Source organism: Pseudorca crassidens, chromosome 7, assembly GCF_039906515.1.
Source record: "Pseudorca crassidens isolate mPseCra1 chromosome 7, mPseCra1.hap1, whole genome shotgun sequence".
NCBI lineage: Eukaryota > Metazoa > Chordata > Mammalia > Artiodactyla > Delphinidae > Pseudorca > Pseudorca crassidens.
The window spans coordinates 5,734,034-5,749,942 of NC_090302.1; the positions used below are offsets into that span (position 1 = coordinate 5,734,034).

At 42.0% G+C, this 15,909-nt stretch overlaps 1 protein-coding gene across 2 annotated transcripts in view; it reads right to left on the reverse strand.

Annotated features, from left to right (window-relative positions):
- The window catches only part of ABL1 (ABL proto-oncogene 1, non-receptor tyrosine kinase), a 134,721-nt gene that overhangs the window by 44,254 nt on the left and 74,558 nt on the right, over positions 1-15,909 (reverse strand). Inside the window, exon 1 of one of the 2 annotated variants that reach the window (XM_067742942.1) lies at positions 147-323. The exons of the other annotated variant lie outside the window; for it this stretch is intronic. Coding sequence (XP_067599043.1) covers positions 147-225 — 79 coding nt within the window. The 5' untranslated portion in view covers positions 226-323. Of the gene's footprint in view, positions 1-146; positions 324-15,909 lie in introns of those variants that run through there. 2 annotated transcript variants of the gene reach the window in all.

Consider the following 15,909-nt stretch of genomic DNA (forward strand, 5'->3'; position numbering starts at 1 on the left):
GAGAAAGGGCGAGAAAGGGAGAGGGAGGGAGAGGGAGGGAGAGGAAGAGGAGGGAACGCGCGCGGGCGGGCGGGCGAGGCCTAGGAAGGCCCGGCGGCGGACACGCGGCCGCCTAGACCCAGTCCCGGCGACGGCCCCGCGCTTACCTTCCAGGTAACAGCTGGAGGAGGACGAGAGCCCCTTCTTGGATTTGCAGCCCACCAACTTCAAGCAAATTTCCAACATTTTCGCGTGCCGGCGGCGTCGAGGCCGGCGCCCTGGGCTGGCTCCGCGGCGCGGCTCAAGCCCGGCTCTCCCGGCTGGCCCCGCCTGCCCTCCCGGGCCCCCGCGGCCCCGCCATGCCGCCTCCCCGCCGCCCCGCGCGCCCGCCCGTGGCCGCGGCCGCGTCTCGGTCTCCGCTCCGGACGCGCCTGTTAACAAAGGGCCAGGAGCCCGGCCCGCGAGGCCCGCCCCCGCCGCCTTAACCCTCTCCGCGCCGCGCCGCGCCCGGACCCAGAGCTTCCCGGCGTTCTCAAGGCCTAGGCCGGCCCTGGACCGTTACCGCGGTCCGAAACCGAGGTCCCGCCAATTTCTAGGTTAAGGAAAGAGAGGGTGGTTATTTTAAGCGCAGCATTCACGGGTTCTCAACGTTGGGAAGTGCGGTCCTAACACCCCAAGAAAGACACCGACAACTACGGCCGTTGGGGAGGGCAGGCCTGCATCTCTGTGGCAGGAGGTGCCCCCAACCTGCACCACTTAAGGCCAAGTGAGTTCCACTGGGCGCGGTGCCCTGGCAAACCCAATGTCCCTAGACTGTTGGTGAATAATGCAAATTCCTCTGGAATTATCAATTCTGGTCTCATTTATACTCAGTGAGCTTACTGTGATTCAGGCTAACTCAATGGGTGTCTGAGGAATGAATAATCAGAGCTGCAACCACATTACAGCTACACAAGTTTGCAACACATCTGTCAAATCGCACATCCAGACTAGGAGACAAAAGAGATGGGCAAGTTCAAATTCAAACATAACTTCTGATAATTTGTAAAGGGAGCTTAGTCTCCACAATGAGATCTCATCAGGGTCATGGCCTGTGTCCCTTCTTTAAGAAGCCTCATGTTCTTCAACAGAGAAGTCTTCCCTTGTTTGGTGTGTGCCACGGGGGGCCATTGTTTAAAATCCATTTCATTGCTGTACTTGGCTCAAATCTTTTTATAACTAATGATAAGACAATATCATAAAATATAACAACATAATAAACAACAGTAATCACAATAATGTGTTCCTTGGCACAAAACTGGAAATCCAGATCAGTGGGAAACCATGTGGAATCCAATCATATCAAATAATTTAATAAAAATCAGATAGGGACTTCCTTGGTGGCGCAGTGGTTAAGAATCCACCTGCCGGGATTCCCTGGTGGCGCAGTGGTTGAGAGTCCGCCTGCCAATGCAGGGGACATAGGTTCAAGCCCCGGTCCAGGAAGATTCCACATGCCACAGAGCAACTAAGCCTGTGGACCACAACTACTGAAGCCTGCACACCTAGAGCCCGTGGTCTGCAACAAGAGAAGCCACCGCAAAGAGAAGCCCGTGCACCTCAACGAAGAGTAGCCCCCGCTCACCGCAACTAGAGAAAGCCCGCTGGCAGCAACGAAGACCCAATGCAGCCAAAAATAAATAAGTAAATAAAATCAGATAAATTTCAGTAACTATAGGAAAGTGAAGTTATCTAAACAGTGTTAGATAACTAAATTGCAATAGGGAGAAAAATGAAGTTAGTACACATCTTAGAGCACATGAATACTAAGAGCTGACATATACTGAGATCTTACTATGAGTCAGACTCTTGTGAGAAGCACCCTCTGTTCATTACCACATTGCATTTGCACAACTGTCCTGTGAGGAAAACAGAATTATTATCTGATTCTTCAGGTAAAAATCTGAAGTTTAGAGAAGTCAAGCACCTCGCCCAAAGTCCTATGGCTGGAAACAGGCAGAGCTGGACTCAACCCAGGTCTACCTAGCTCCAAGGATCAGGCTCCTAACCAGTGGATTATGCAGCCCCTTCCCTCCAAGAATAAATTCCAAGTAAATTAAAGCTTTGGATATCTGTATCTTTGGTTAAATAACTAAGGTTGTCATATGTTTCAGAAGCAGCCTTGGTCAAGAGACCCCAGCTACGGTGATCAGCTCTAGAGGCAAAGCTGGACTCGTTCGTGGTCTAGCCTAACCTGCAGTGACAAAAACCTGGGTATCTTCAGTACACCAGGAATGGCTAAGTAACAAGATCTTCACTCAGGTCTGCCAAAACTAGTACAGGACAGTTCAAGATTAGACTGGATGTGACTAGTGTATATCACAGGGTTTCTCAGCCAGGGTGTCATTAACTTTTTAGAGATGTCCTGTCAGATTCTGATGCATGTACAAAATGTGTTTCTACTGCAAGTAAGGGACCTATGGTTTGTGTTGTAGTACCAGGTCAGGCCTCATAGGCACCTAAGAAGACACAGCAGTTCCCATCGCCTGGAGACACAGGGCTACAGGGCCACCAGGTGACAAGTGACTGTGGATGCTATCTAGATTCTGGGAGACACTATCATTCTGCTAGAGAGCGTGTTTGTAATGATAGCCAATTTGTTTAGTGTTACTTGAAACTTTCAACCTCCAGTGTAATGCCAAAAATAAAACCCCAAAGGGTGCCACCAGTACAAACAAGCTGAAAACTACTGTGTTGGTGCCAGTTTAGAAAGTTAAAGGTCTTTGGACCAGACTATAATAAAGTCTGTCATTATATAGCATTTAAGATTTAATGGGCTATATTCAAATAGGCACCTTAATGCAAAGGATTATATGTTAATGGACATTTTTGCAATTCTAACCATATCCTTGAATTCTATCAATTAATACAGGCCCAGGTATTTGTTTGCATGTGCTGTACTTTATATTAGGATGTAAGTTTATTTTAAAAAGCTAATGACTGTTACTAATATTCTACTCGAGTCTAAAATGACCATATCCCTTTGGGGACTTCCCTGGTGGTCCAATGGGTAAGACTCTGCGCTGCCATTGCAAGGGGGCCCAGGTTTGATCCCTGGTCGGGGAACTAGATCCCGCATGCATGCCGCAACTAAGAAGTCCGCATGCTGCAACTAAGAGAAGCCCTCATGCCACAACTAAGAAGTCCGCATGCTGCAACTAAATAGATGCCGCATGCCGCAGTGAAGGTCAGGCGCAGCCTAAATAAATAAATAAATAATCAAATCAAATAAAATGACTTTATCCCTTTAAAAACTCTTAAAATGAGTAATGCTTATAAACTGTGTCCAAATCTTTTAAAACTTAGTTATAAAACCATACATGAACAGGTCTGGCAAAACACTCTGAATTACCAGCAACGAATATTGAAAACATCGTCAAGCTGCACAGCACCAAATTAAACCAGTACTTTTAAATTAAAATTAAATTTAAAATTTAATTAAATTTAAAATTAAATTTAAAATTTAATTAAATTAAATTAAACCAGCTCTTTCCAGATCTGGCTTTTGATGCTCTTTGAAGCTTATTCACAAGATACAAAAACCATTCTGTTACAAGCAAATAAGAGAGCTTCAATCTCCTGACTAGAATGAAGAAAGGCCTGAGAAGGATTCCCTCTAAGCAACCTTAAACCTAAAAGCCATTAACTTAAAGAAGAAAAAAAAAAAAAAGGAAAACAAACAAAGAAATTAAAAAGACTGTGAACTAACGTGTTTGCTACATTACATTCAGTTTGGGAAAGGAATAAACTTTTAATATGTGCCTAATATGTGCCAGGGACAAGCCTCCCCAAAACCCTACGAATTTTGTGTAGTTTAACTTCATTTCACAGGTAAGGAAACAGGGGGGTAAGCAGCGATCGGGACAGGTAAGTATTCTGTCCAGGTTCACAGACCTAGAAGTAGTAAGGTCTAAAGCCCTTGAACTTTCCAAAATGGACATAATTTGCAATTTACGTGAACGGTGGATAACTGTAGCAAAGCCAGAGGATGAAATAAAAATCATTAACTATTGAAAAATAGGTCTTAAAACAATTCAGGGAATTAGAACTATTGATATTTAAGAATATTTTAAAATATATTAAGAATATTAAGAAAGAAAGAATAAAGGTCCTTAATTACATTAAAGTATGGGATCTGAGCTGTATGTTTCTAAAAGTCCATGGACAACCTATTTTCAATTGCCTGGGGTACTTACTTAAAATGCAGACTCTTGATCTCCGTTCTAGACCTACACAATCAGAATATGTGGAGCGGGCTGTATCTTAACATGTTCCCCAGATGATCTGTGTGCATATATTAGACATTTAAAAAATTATATTTATTATTTTCCTTCTTTCTTCTTTTTGGCTGCATTGGGTCTTAGCTGTTGCACGCGGGCTCTCTTGCTAAGGCGCACAAGCTCAGTAGTTGTGGCGCGCGGGCTCAGTTGCCCCGCGGCATCTGGGATCTTAGTTCCCCGACCAGGGATCGAACCCACGTCCCCTTCATTGGAAGGTGGATTCTTTACCACTGGACCACAGGGAAGTCCTCACACTTAAGTTTAAAAACCACTGTTTTGGAAGTGGGAAGAGCTGCTTCTTATTTTCTCTGGGAATAGGACAAACAGGGACGGATATTTCTAAAATTTATTCATTTGAAAGCAATTTGTGAGTTAAAGAAATTGTATAACTCTAAACAAGTTACCAAAAGAGAACTCTTCTCTGAAAATTTTGGATACAGATTGAATTTTTTTAAAGTTTGGAGTTCAGTCCTATTTTTTTAAAAGCAGGGTGGGCGGGTGGACAAGGGCCCACCACAGAAGTTGGTCAAGGGAAGAAAGCAGGACACAGATGCAGGATGCGGAATCTCCACCTGGGAGCAGCAGGATCGGGGTGGGAGTTTAAGGCAGACAGATGAATCTGATATGGTGCCTGGTTTGGGGCCCCCAGGACCAGATGGTCCCAGATCTGACTGATCCCTTCACTGTTTCCAGCCCAGTTAATAACTTTAGGAGGAAAGAGCAAAGATCTTGAGGTATGTGTATGCTGTTTCACATGCCAACAAAGCCCACATCCTCTGATTCTGCAGACACTGTCCAGTGAGAGACTGCCAGGCTCCCTAGTGATGTGGGCTCAACCCACTGGAGAATGCAGCTTAGAATATCACATCAATCATACCCACTTTCGCCCCCGTAAAGGGCATACATGCAACCCTTTAAGTATCATACATTTTCAGTGAGATAACACTGTTTATTGGTCAAGTGTCAGAAAGGTCCAGGGACTCTGGTATGGGGAAACCAGGTGAGAGGGGGAGGCAACACAGTGGAGACTGAATGAGGTATGACATCTCGCAAACTTATTCTCAGTCTCAAACTTGCCACTCACTGTGATAGCTTGGGCAAGTGACTCAATTTTCTAGTCTGTAAAATTGGGGGATGGTCTTAAGGGTAGCTCTCTCACTGGGTTATGAAGATTGGAAATAATGTATGGGAAGTGCCCAATGCAGAGAAGGTGGTCAATAACTATTGTTATTTCCAAAAGAGGCCTCTTAACTATATCAGGTCTGTTTACCTGCCTAAGTCTTACTCCCATAAGTCAAGAACTAAAATTAACAAATGTGATATGTGCAGCTGCTTCCAGAAAGCACAGTCTGAGGGAGTGAAAGCAGTCTGGAGGTTTTCCAAGGGACGAGGAAATCAACTTATTTTATTAAGGGAAAGAAACACTAGCTGTGGGGTAAGAGTAGCAACCAAGGTTCAATGTCACAAAAAGTCCTATCTTTAATCCTAAAGCCAAAGTTTTACAACCACAGCTTTGTGGCAAAACACAAACTCCACACCCCACGTCTTTAGTGGGGGCCTATTTCAGGCCCAGAACTTGATGTGCAGGCCACACATACGACTGTCTTTCATATAACACTGCTTGTTTTGTTAGGCCCTTTGGTATTTACAGAGCTACAATTCTTTTTTTTTTTTTTTGCGGTACGCGGGCCTCTCACTGTTGTGGCCTCTCCCGTTGCGGAGCACAGGCTCCGGACGCGCAGGCTCAGCGGCCATGGCTCACGGGCCCAGCCGCTCCGCGGCATGTGGGATCTTCCTGGACTGGGGCACGAACCTGTGTCTCCTGCATCGGCACGTGGACTCTCAACCACTGCGCCACCAGGGAAGCCCCAGAGCTACAATTCTTAATGGGGGGGGGGGCAAATCTAAACTGCTTTAGAGTAATTACATCCACTTTCTAGAAAATCTCATTTTAGTCAGATTTTACTATATTTTTTATAATCAACAAGTCAAACATAATGATTAAACAATTCTTCTCCTGGAAGAAACCAATATTGTTGGTATGCCCTAAATATTTTTTATTAATTTTTCTTAATCAAAGTAATATATCAATACATACATGGTTAAGAATCAAATAGTACTAAAAGTCTTATAATAAGATCAGTAGTCCCCTGACTCCATCCCCTTGTCTGTTTCCCCACAGGCAGCCTTCTTCAGATTTTTAATATCCTCATATTGTTGTTTCTGATTCATCAGCTTTCCACATTATATATTAACTTATTATAGTAGTATTATACTATCACCATCTCCAACCTCCCATAATAAAATCACAATTTTTGGTTAAATCATTGGTCAGTGTTGATATTATTATGATGATATAAATATTGTTCACTGCTCCACCAATAATATACTATGAATGTCTCCTTTATTATATAACTTTGTTTATCCTGGGGATATTAATTGCCTTGATTTTTTCATTTGATTAGTCTTCTCTATGCCTATTACTATTTTTCCCCAAACATTTCAAATATCTGCCAAACACCTAGTAGAATTTTTTCCAAATACTAAGACACTTAAAATATCCTCAGTTCTGTGTACTGACTTACATCCTTATCTTGCTGGAATTCATCATCCAGTAGCTTCCTGGGGGGGTAAGGGGAGGTGCATGTCTAAAAAATGCCTTTCCATTCCACTCAGTTTGGCTGGGTATAGAATTCTAGGTTGAAAATCATTTTCCCCACTTAATTTTGAAGGCATTTCTCCACTATCTTCTAGTTTTCAGTATTGTTGTTTAGAAATGCAATTCCACTCTGACTCCTGATCCTTTATATATCACCTGCTTTTCTCTTTGGAAGCTTTTAGGATCTTCTAATATTCTTGGTGTTCTGAAATCTTACAATGATATGGCTTGGTCTCTCTCTCTCTCTCTCTCTCTCTCTCTCTCTCTCTCTCTCTCTCTCTCTCTCTCTCTCTCTCTCTCTCTCTCTCTCTCTCTCTCCATATATATATATATATATATATATATATATATATATTCTGTGTACTCAGGGAGCCAATGCAATTCAAAGATTTGTCATTTAACTCCAGAAAATACTCACTTCACTAAGCTCTGGAATTTTTCTGATACTTATTGTCTCCTAAATTCTCCTCCATTTTCTCTCTTTCTGGAATTCCTACCAGATGTATACTGAAGCCCTGGGATTGAGCTTCTAATCTTCTTATGTGTTCTCCTTTGTTGTCTAAGTCTTTGTCTTGTGTTTTGCTTTCTGAGATGGACTATTTGCCAAGTCTTGTGTTGAATTTTAAATTTTATATCATGTTTTCAGTATTAAAGAGCTCATTTTATTCTGATTGTTACTTTTTAATAACACACTGTTGTTTGATGTTTGCTGTATTTTTCTCTGAGGAGAGCAGTGAGTAGTTCTTCTGAACTCTTCTTCTGTTTCCTGCATTGTCTTTATTTCCACCATGTTCCCTTTCTCTGTGGATTTGTTTTACCCTCTATCTATCATGTAGAGACTTTTAATTTGGCTGTCCATTCATTATACATGAAAGAGGAACTGAAAAAATATGCATGGAAGTGGCACAACATGTGGACTTCAGTGAAGGGAGGTGGTGAGCTTACTTTTCCATCAAGAGAACCCCCAAATGGGCTTTTCTCTGGGACCATTCAATTTTATTTTTTTGTTTTTTTTCTCTAGAAAAGAATGTTTCCATCTCTTCTCTGTTAGGGCTCTGGCTACCAGGTATTGGAAGAGGCCTGAGAATCTCACTATTCAGCACGCAGACTTAAAAAAAAAAAAAAAAAATCTGCTCTTGCCCACCCCACTGTTTTCAGTCCAATGGCTAACCTGCACCCCAGCTGGGGGTAATATCCCTGAGTCTGGAGCCTTTATAGGGTAATTTCTCAATAATACTTCTCTCTCACGTAGGTGGGAAACAGAAGTGGTCATCTGGCTGTACAGGGATGGGGAAGGGTGTGAAGAATCTAAAAAGTCCTTTACAGACTTCCAACTGATCCCCTTGATTTCAGTTAAGGCCTCACGACCCCCTGCTTTCTGTGGTACTAATGCCTCTAATTTCTGACTTTTTCTCTCAGGTTCTTACAAGTAAACTGGCTTACTTCTAATCAATGTCTCTCTTAGAAGAGGTTAGGCTTCAGCTTCTTCGATTCTGCTAAGTCTATTACCACGCTTTTGACTGCCTCTCATTTTCCAAAAATGTGTTCACCTTTCTTATCTACTTTCCCCTTTGGGTTCATTTTGTCCTTATGCATTTTCACTTTTCAAAAAATCTTTTTATTATCATTCCAGTGGGGCCTGGGGGAGGTAATAGAAATAAAAACAAGTCTGCAAACTTTAATCATTTTAAATTAGAATCTAGTTTTGGGACTTCCCTGGTGGCACAGTGGTTAAGAATCCGCCTGCCAATGCAGGGGACAAGGGTTCGATCCCTGGTCTGGGAAGATCCCACATGCCACGGAGCAACAAAGCCCGTGTGCCACAACTAATGAGCCTGCGCGCTAGAGTCCGCAAGCCACAACTACTGAGCCCGCGTGCTACAACTACTAAAGCCCGCGTGCCTAGAGCCTGTGCTCCGCAACAAGAAAAGCCACCACAATGAGAAGCCCGTGCACCGCAACGAAAAGTAGCTCCCGCTCGCCACAACTAGAGAAAGCCCACGCGCAGCAAGGAAGAGCCAACACAGCCAGAAATAAATAAATAAATAAATAAATTTTTTTTAAAAATAAAAAAAAAAGAATCTAGTTCGACCATTTTACAGATGAGACAACTGAGGCACAAACAGGCTAAGAAAACTTGTACAAGGTCTCATAGCAAGTTAGTGGCAGAGTGAGGAAAAGAGCCCAGATCTCCAAACCACCTTGCTAAATTTTTTCGATTATGTGACACCCACTAGGCACCCATAATGAAGAGCTGACAGACTAGTTTTAGGATACCAGGCTGAAAAAGTATTTAAAATTTGTTGCAAACTACAGGTCTCAAATCTTAATATTGCTGGTGGTGAAGAAACAACCAAACCCTGAATTCTTAAATCCAGTCACATAACTTAAAGTCAAATTATAAACAGTTATGTTATTAAACAAAAATAGTTTGAGATATTCTTATTAAAATCTAAGTGCTTGAATTTAGCTTAAAGAGGTTTTGCATGATTTCATGAATTGTCTTTGTCCCTTTTACTTTGGTTAACTTTTGAAATAAATGCCACAGAATTTTATTTTAAATCGTGGAAAGTCTTGTTTGTTTGTTTTAATCTGAATACTGAATAAAGATTAAGATATCTACAAAACACACAAGTCAAAAGTAGCAATGTTGCAAAAATCTAAAGGCGATAAACTATCATCATTATAATAAGGTAAATTTAATCTGCCTTAAGTAGAACTGGTTGATAAAAGAAAAGCCCAAGCACTGGTTATCTACAAACAATACTTTTATTTTCAAACACTGGTACTGCTTTTGGCTTTTATAGTTTTGTTAAGTCTGAACTGGAAAACCAATGGTTAATTTTTTTCCTCTCTTTCTCTAAGACTAAAAGAATCTGCCAAAGCAGCAGACCAGGCCTAGGAGATCACGTTACTTTGGGGGTGGGGGAAGGAAGGCAGCTGGAGGGGAGTGTAGAGAGAAGGGCCAGAAGGGAAAGAAAACAAGTTGTCTGAACCTCCCCACAGTGTAAGACCCAGCAGGGATTAGGAGGTACGTGGAGGAGCCCATGTTTATCCAAGTTATCTCTGGGGCGGCTGAAGTGGGCTGTAAAAGTATGGGCTCCTTTGATATTAAAATCTTCTCAGCAATAGAGCTGCACCCGGGAAAGCAGATTTCTTGGTAATGTTACCAAGGCCTGAAAACCTAGAAATGAAACACTCAGAGAGCGTTAATGTTTGTTTCTTCAAAACATTCAGTACCAATTTGTTTTGTTGTCAGGGTTTTAAACATACAAAGGACAAATGGATCCAGAAGATTGCTTCCCTCCACGTGTTAGAAATTACTGTTGTCCTTAGACAAGTAATGACATCTCTAAATGAAACAGTACTGCTCTTTTTCTTCCTAAAGAGACAGATCTGGCATATTGATCCAGAACTACATACTAACCAGACAAGAACAGCTACGGTTAACATTGGAGAAACTGCTCATTAAATGGCACTGTCAGGAGGAAAGAGCCACTTGAAAAGAAAACTGCAAAACAAAGTCAACCTGGCAGAAGCTGTCCTCTTGTTTGCTACCCTTCCTACGAGCTGGTATATAAAATCTGTATTCAGTAAAGCAACTCCAGAATTGTATTTAATCACTAAGGTATCTTCACATTCCCTAAGCAATAGTAATTCATATTTATGGCTACTTCACCATTAAGAACATTCTAGTGCAATTCTAAAACAAAAGTAAAATGAACTGCTCCAAAAGGTTTAGGCCAATAACCTCATATCAACTAGACTTTCTTTGATGAAAAAGTAATGGGAATCCCACAGAGACTAGTTACAGGAACTGCCAAGCCCAACAATGTCCCCTAACATCTGTTCTCCTCTCTCACCATCAACCCTTAAGTTTTAGATGGACATATAGCCCCAGAATAAAGACCACATTTCCTAGTCCCTCTTGTGCCTAGTCATTACCATGTAACTAAGTTTTAACCAATGATATGGCGAGCAGCACCGATACATGCAACTTCCGGGTCAGGTTCTTAAAAGGAATGAGAATGCTCTCCCTCTCTTTTCTACTTCCCACTGCCTGCAAGGGGACAAGCTTGCTGGAGTGGCCATTTGGATCCTGAGGTAGAATCCACACCTTAAAAGTAACAACATAGCAGGTGTCTGATTCTGTGGAGTCCCCGTACACATGCGGGACTGCTAATGTCAGCCTGTTAACAGAAGCAAGAAATAAACATCTAGCTGTTTTAAACCGCTGGTGTTCTGCATCTGTATAACAGCCATTTAGTCTTTACGGTAATACTCAAAGACCAGTTTTAACTCCCGTAAATCTAAGAATTTCCCAAATCAATTGTTTCTTTTCTTTATCTATTAAAAACTGTTAATTGAAGAGCAAGCGTTTGAAATTATCCTATAACCTTTAGAAAATGAGAAAGTGTCTTAAATAATCGCTGTGAAACACACAGTCCAGTATCCAGCTCATAACAAAGACTCAAAAATTACACATTAATTATTATTGCTACCTTAACTGTCCCTTCCCCTTTCCAGCGTCTCTGGTACTGGTGTGAGGAAGATTAAAAAATTCTGTGTTCTATCACATATCTGATAAAGAATTTGTATCCAGAATACAGAGAACTCAACACACAATAATAAGACAGTAAGCAAACCAATTAAAAAATGGATAAAAGATTTAAATTGATGTGCCACCGAAGAAGAAATATGAATGGCTGATAAGCCCATGAAAAGACGCTCAGCATCATTAGTCATTCCAGAAATGGAAACTAAAACCACGAGGTACTTCTTCACAGCCACTCAAATAGTTATGATCAAAACGACAGACAAAACCAAGTGTTGGTGAGGATGTGGAGAAACTAGAACACTCATACGCTGCTGGGGGGAACATAAAATGGTGCAGCCCTACTACAGAAAACACTGTGGCAGTTTCTTAAAAGGTTAAACATAAACTTACTATAAGACCCAACAACTCTACTCCTAGGAATCTACCCTAGAGGAATGAAAACATATCCACACAAAGACCTGTACATGAATGTCCACAGAAGCATTATTCATAACAGCCAAAACTGGACACAATCCAAACGTCCATCAGTTGATGAATTAATAAACAAAATGTATATCCAAAGAATGGAATAATATTCAATAATAAAAAGGAATGAAGTACTGATATGTGCTACGATATAGGTAAACCTCAAAAACACACTGTGATATGAAAGAAGCCAGTCACAAAGACTATATATTGTATAATTCCATTTATAGGAAACGTGCAGAAAAGGCAAATCTATAGAGACAGAAGGCAGGTTTAGCGGCTGCCTGGGCATGGGGGTGGGACTGACTGCAAAGGGGCACAAGGGATCTTTTTGGGATGATGGAAATGTTCTAAAACTGGACTGTGGTAATGGCTGCACACTATATAAATTTACTAGAAATCACTGAATTGTACACTAAAATGGTAAATTTTATGGCATGTAAATCTTACCTCAAAAAATGTTAATAAAAAAAGGGAGAAAGCAATGTGTTCTAAGAGTTTGACCCCATTTCCTGATTGGATGTCATAGAAAGGATGAGACAGAGGATTAGAAATGCAATACATTTGGCTGCTCAGTTCCATGCTGTGAACCTAAAAAGACCATACTCTATGTGTTGCAGGTACGTGGCATCTTATTTAGAGATGCTTCTAATAAGAGCCACATTCCCGGAGAGGAAACATGCACCAGTTCCACCCAGCCCTGACACCTCTACTGACTCCCAGCATACTCCTGGCTAAGGAGTGTATGTGAGGGGGAGGACTGTATATACAACTAAGATAATCAAGACCTGGGTGGGAGTGGGAGATGTAGCTCAGGTTGATTAAAATAGAGACATCTGAGAACGCTGGCAGCCTGGCACATCAAAGGCTGAAAGGCACAGGAACACATCTCCCACTCATAGGAAGCACCTGGATACTCTCACAAGTAACTGCAGCTCTCCAGTCTGCAGCCTTCACAGAGGCCTGAAGGGCTGCAACTTTAAGAGTTCCCAAATATACACCCTGGCACCACCCATCTTCTGGACAAACAGTCCAAACTGTTAAACTTCTCACAGAAACCAAGAATCAGAGTAAATTAGTTGAGATCAAAACGTTAAGAAGAATATTTAAGATCTATTGTAGGAAAATTTCTAGGTAGCAAAATTTCTAGGTGGTAAATATTATGTTTCCAAAGTACTAGGGGAAGGAGAAGCAACCAATGACATACTGGAATTAACAATAAACATTTCATGAGTCTTAGGGTTCTGATAAACAAATGAATTTCAAAGGTTAATCAGTCAATAATTCTCAATACTGCCCAGCGTTTTCCCTTACTTTTTCTTGTCCGATCTCCAAAACAACTCAAGGGAAGGGAGTTGTATTGCCAACAAAGCCACAGTGACTGAAGCCCAGCATGAAAGAATCCCAAAGGAAGAGGGACTCAAGAAGCCAGGCATGCTCTGAAGCTGAGATTCCACCAATAACCCAAATGTGCCTGGTATGACAGACCCACCCTACGCGTCCCTGGCAAAACAGAGGTCACACCAAAGTAGAATAAGAAACAGCTCCTGCTTTAAAGAGAACTGGGTCTTTATCTTCACTTCTTGGTCCTCATCTGACTGGTATAGCTCTCATAAAGCTCTTGACTTGTCATCACTTGTCAATCAAAGATGTGACTTGTCAGAGATTTGAGAATGGGCCATTCATTCAACAAACATTATAGAGCCAGTGGTGATGAAGATGATAAAAAGGAAGAAGACACACTTCTGGGCCTCCAAGGATGCTTGGTCTTGAGAGAGAGGTGGGAAGGAGAGAGGAGCAGACCCTGAAACAAGGAATCATAAGGGTGAGAAAAATTCCATAATAAGTGTATGCATCATAGCTATAGGAGCCCAGGGAATGCCCTGGCAGTCCAGTGGTTAGGACTCTGCACTTTCACTGCCGAGGGAACAGGTTCAATCCCGGGTCGGGGAAGTAAGATCCCGCAAACTGTGCTGTGCAGCCAAATAAATAAGTAAATAAATAAATAATAATAAAAAGGGGCCCAGAGAAGTGGATAATTCTGCCTACAGATGTTAGGAGAGGCTTCCTAGTGGAGAAATCAGTAGTATACAAAGACTGGAAGATTCTTCCTTTTACCATTCTCCTTTTAGAATTTAGAAATCAGTTAAAAGCGTAAAGGTCGCCCACTCATATGTGCTGAATTGATTCTCCACAAAGGTGCAAAGACAATTCATTGGAGAAAGGATAGTTTTTTGAACAAATGGTCCTGGAATATCACGCATCCATATACAAAATGATGACACTTGGTCAGTATGCGCCACATATAAGATTTAATGCAAAATGGATTATAGATCTAAATGTTAAATAAAACTTCTAGAAGAATATCTTTGTGATCTTGTGTTAGGCAAAATTTCTTAGGTACAATACCAAGTATGAACCTTAAGAGAAATAACTCATATATTGGACTTCCCTCAAAATTGAAAATCTATGCCATTCTTTTGTTCTTTTGGCCGCGCCATGAGGCTCGCAGGATCTTAGTTCCCCCCAACCAGGGATCGAACCTGGGCCCATGGCAGTGCAAGCGTGGAGTCCTACCCACTGGACCGCCAGGGAATTCCCCAAATTTATGCTCTTCTAAAGACACTGTTAAGAGAACGAAAAGAACAAGTCAAAGACTGGGAGAAAATATCAAGTGCTGGTAAAAATGTGGAGCAACTGGCATGAATGCAAACTGGTAGGAACTGCTGGTGGGAATGCAAAATAATACATTCACTTTGGAAAACAGCTGGGCAGTTTCTCATAAGTTAAGCATACACTTGACATATGGCCTAGCAATTCCATTCCTAATTATTTAATCAAGAGAAATGAAAATTAATGTCTACACAAAAACCTATATGTGAATTTACAGCGGCTTTATTCATAATCGTCAAAAACTGGAAACAACTCAAATGTCCTTCAACAGCTGAATGGCTAAACACACTGGGGTATCTTCATACAACAGAACGCTACTCAGCAATAAAAAGGAATGAACCACGTTGACTACATGCAACAACACGGATGAATCTTAAATGCATCCTGACTCAAAAGGTTATACACTTTATAATTCTATTTATGATACTCTGTAACAGACAAAATCCTAAGCACAAAAAACTGAAAAGTGGTCGCAGGGGCTGGGAGGATGCATTGGCGACCAAAGGAATTAGGGCTGGCGGGGAAGGGGCTGGGAGTGATGGGACAGTTCTAGATTTCAAGGGTGGTGGTAGTTACATGACTGTAAGCACTGTCAAAACTCATACTCTGAAAGGGGCAAACTTTACCATATGTAAATGATACCTCAATAAACGCACTGTTTTCCTTCTTCAGATGTCCCATTCCTCAGGGGAGCCCACTCACCGCCAGAGCCCCTGCTTGGTGCTTCCCTGTGAATGGGCCCCTCTGGGGCTGTGAGAGGGCACTCCATTGCGGGACTGGATTCGGCTGGTGAGAACGATATTAGTGGTCCTAGAGTGAGTACAGTCTGGACAATTCGGTTTCTTTCCCTTTGCTCCTTCTGCTCTACAAGACCCCAAGTGGAATGTATATCAGAAGCACAAACAGCACCGATAAGTAGCTTTATCCATTGTCATGCCAGGTGGTAGAAATCCATGCTAAAGGGTTGTCTTTCTCTAATGCAAACCTCCCTGTACCTGGAGAGGAAAGCACTGGTGACCGTGGAGGAGAGGCAGCTGTGGGTGGTAGACAGAAGCCCTGCAAGAGAGCAGGGCCCTGGGTTCCAGTGGGAGGCTCGGGGAGGCACCCCCCCACTCTGGGCCTCACTCACCTGCAAAATGGAGGCTGAGCTAAATGCCTATTACCATCCGTCTAGGCTCTCAGTCTGTGAGCTGATTCCAGGTCCAAGGCAAATTTTTCTTTCTCCTTGTCAAGGGCTTTTAAAAAATGACATTTCC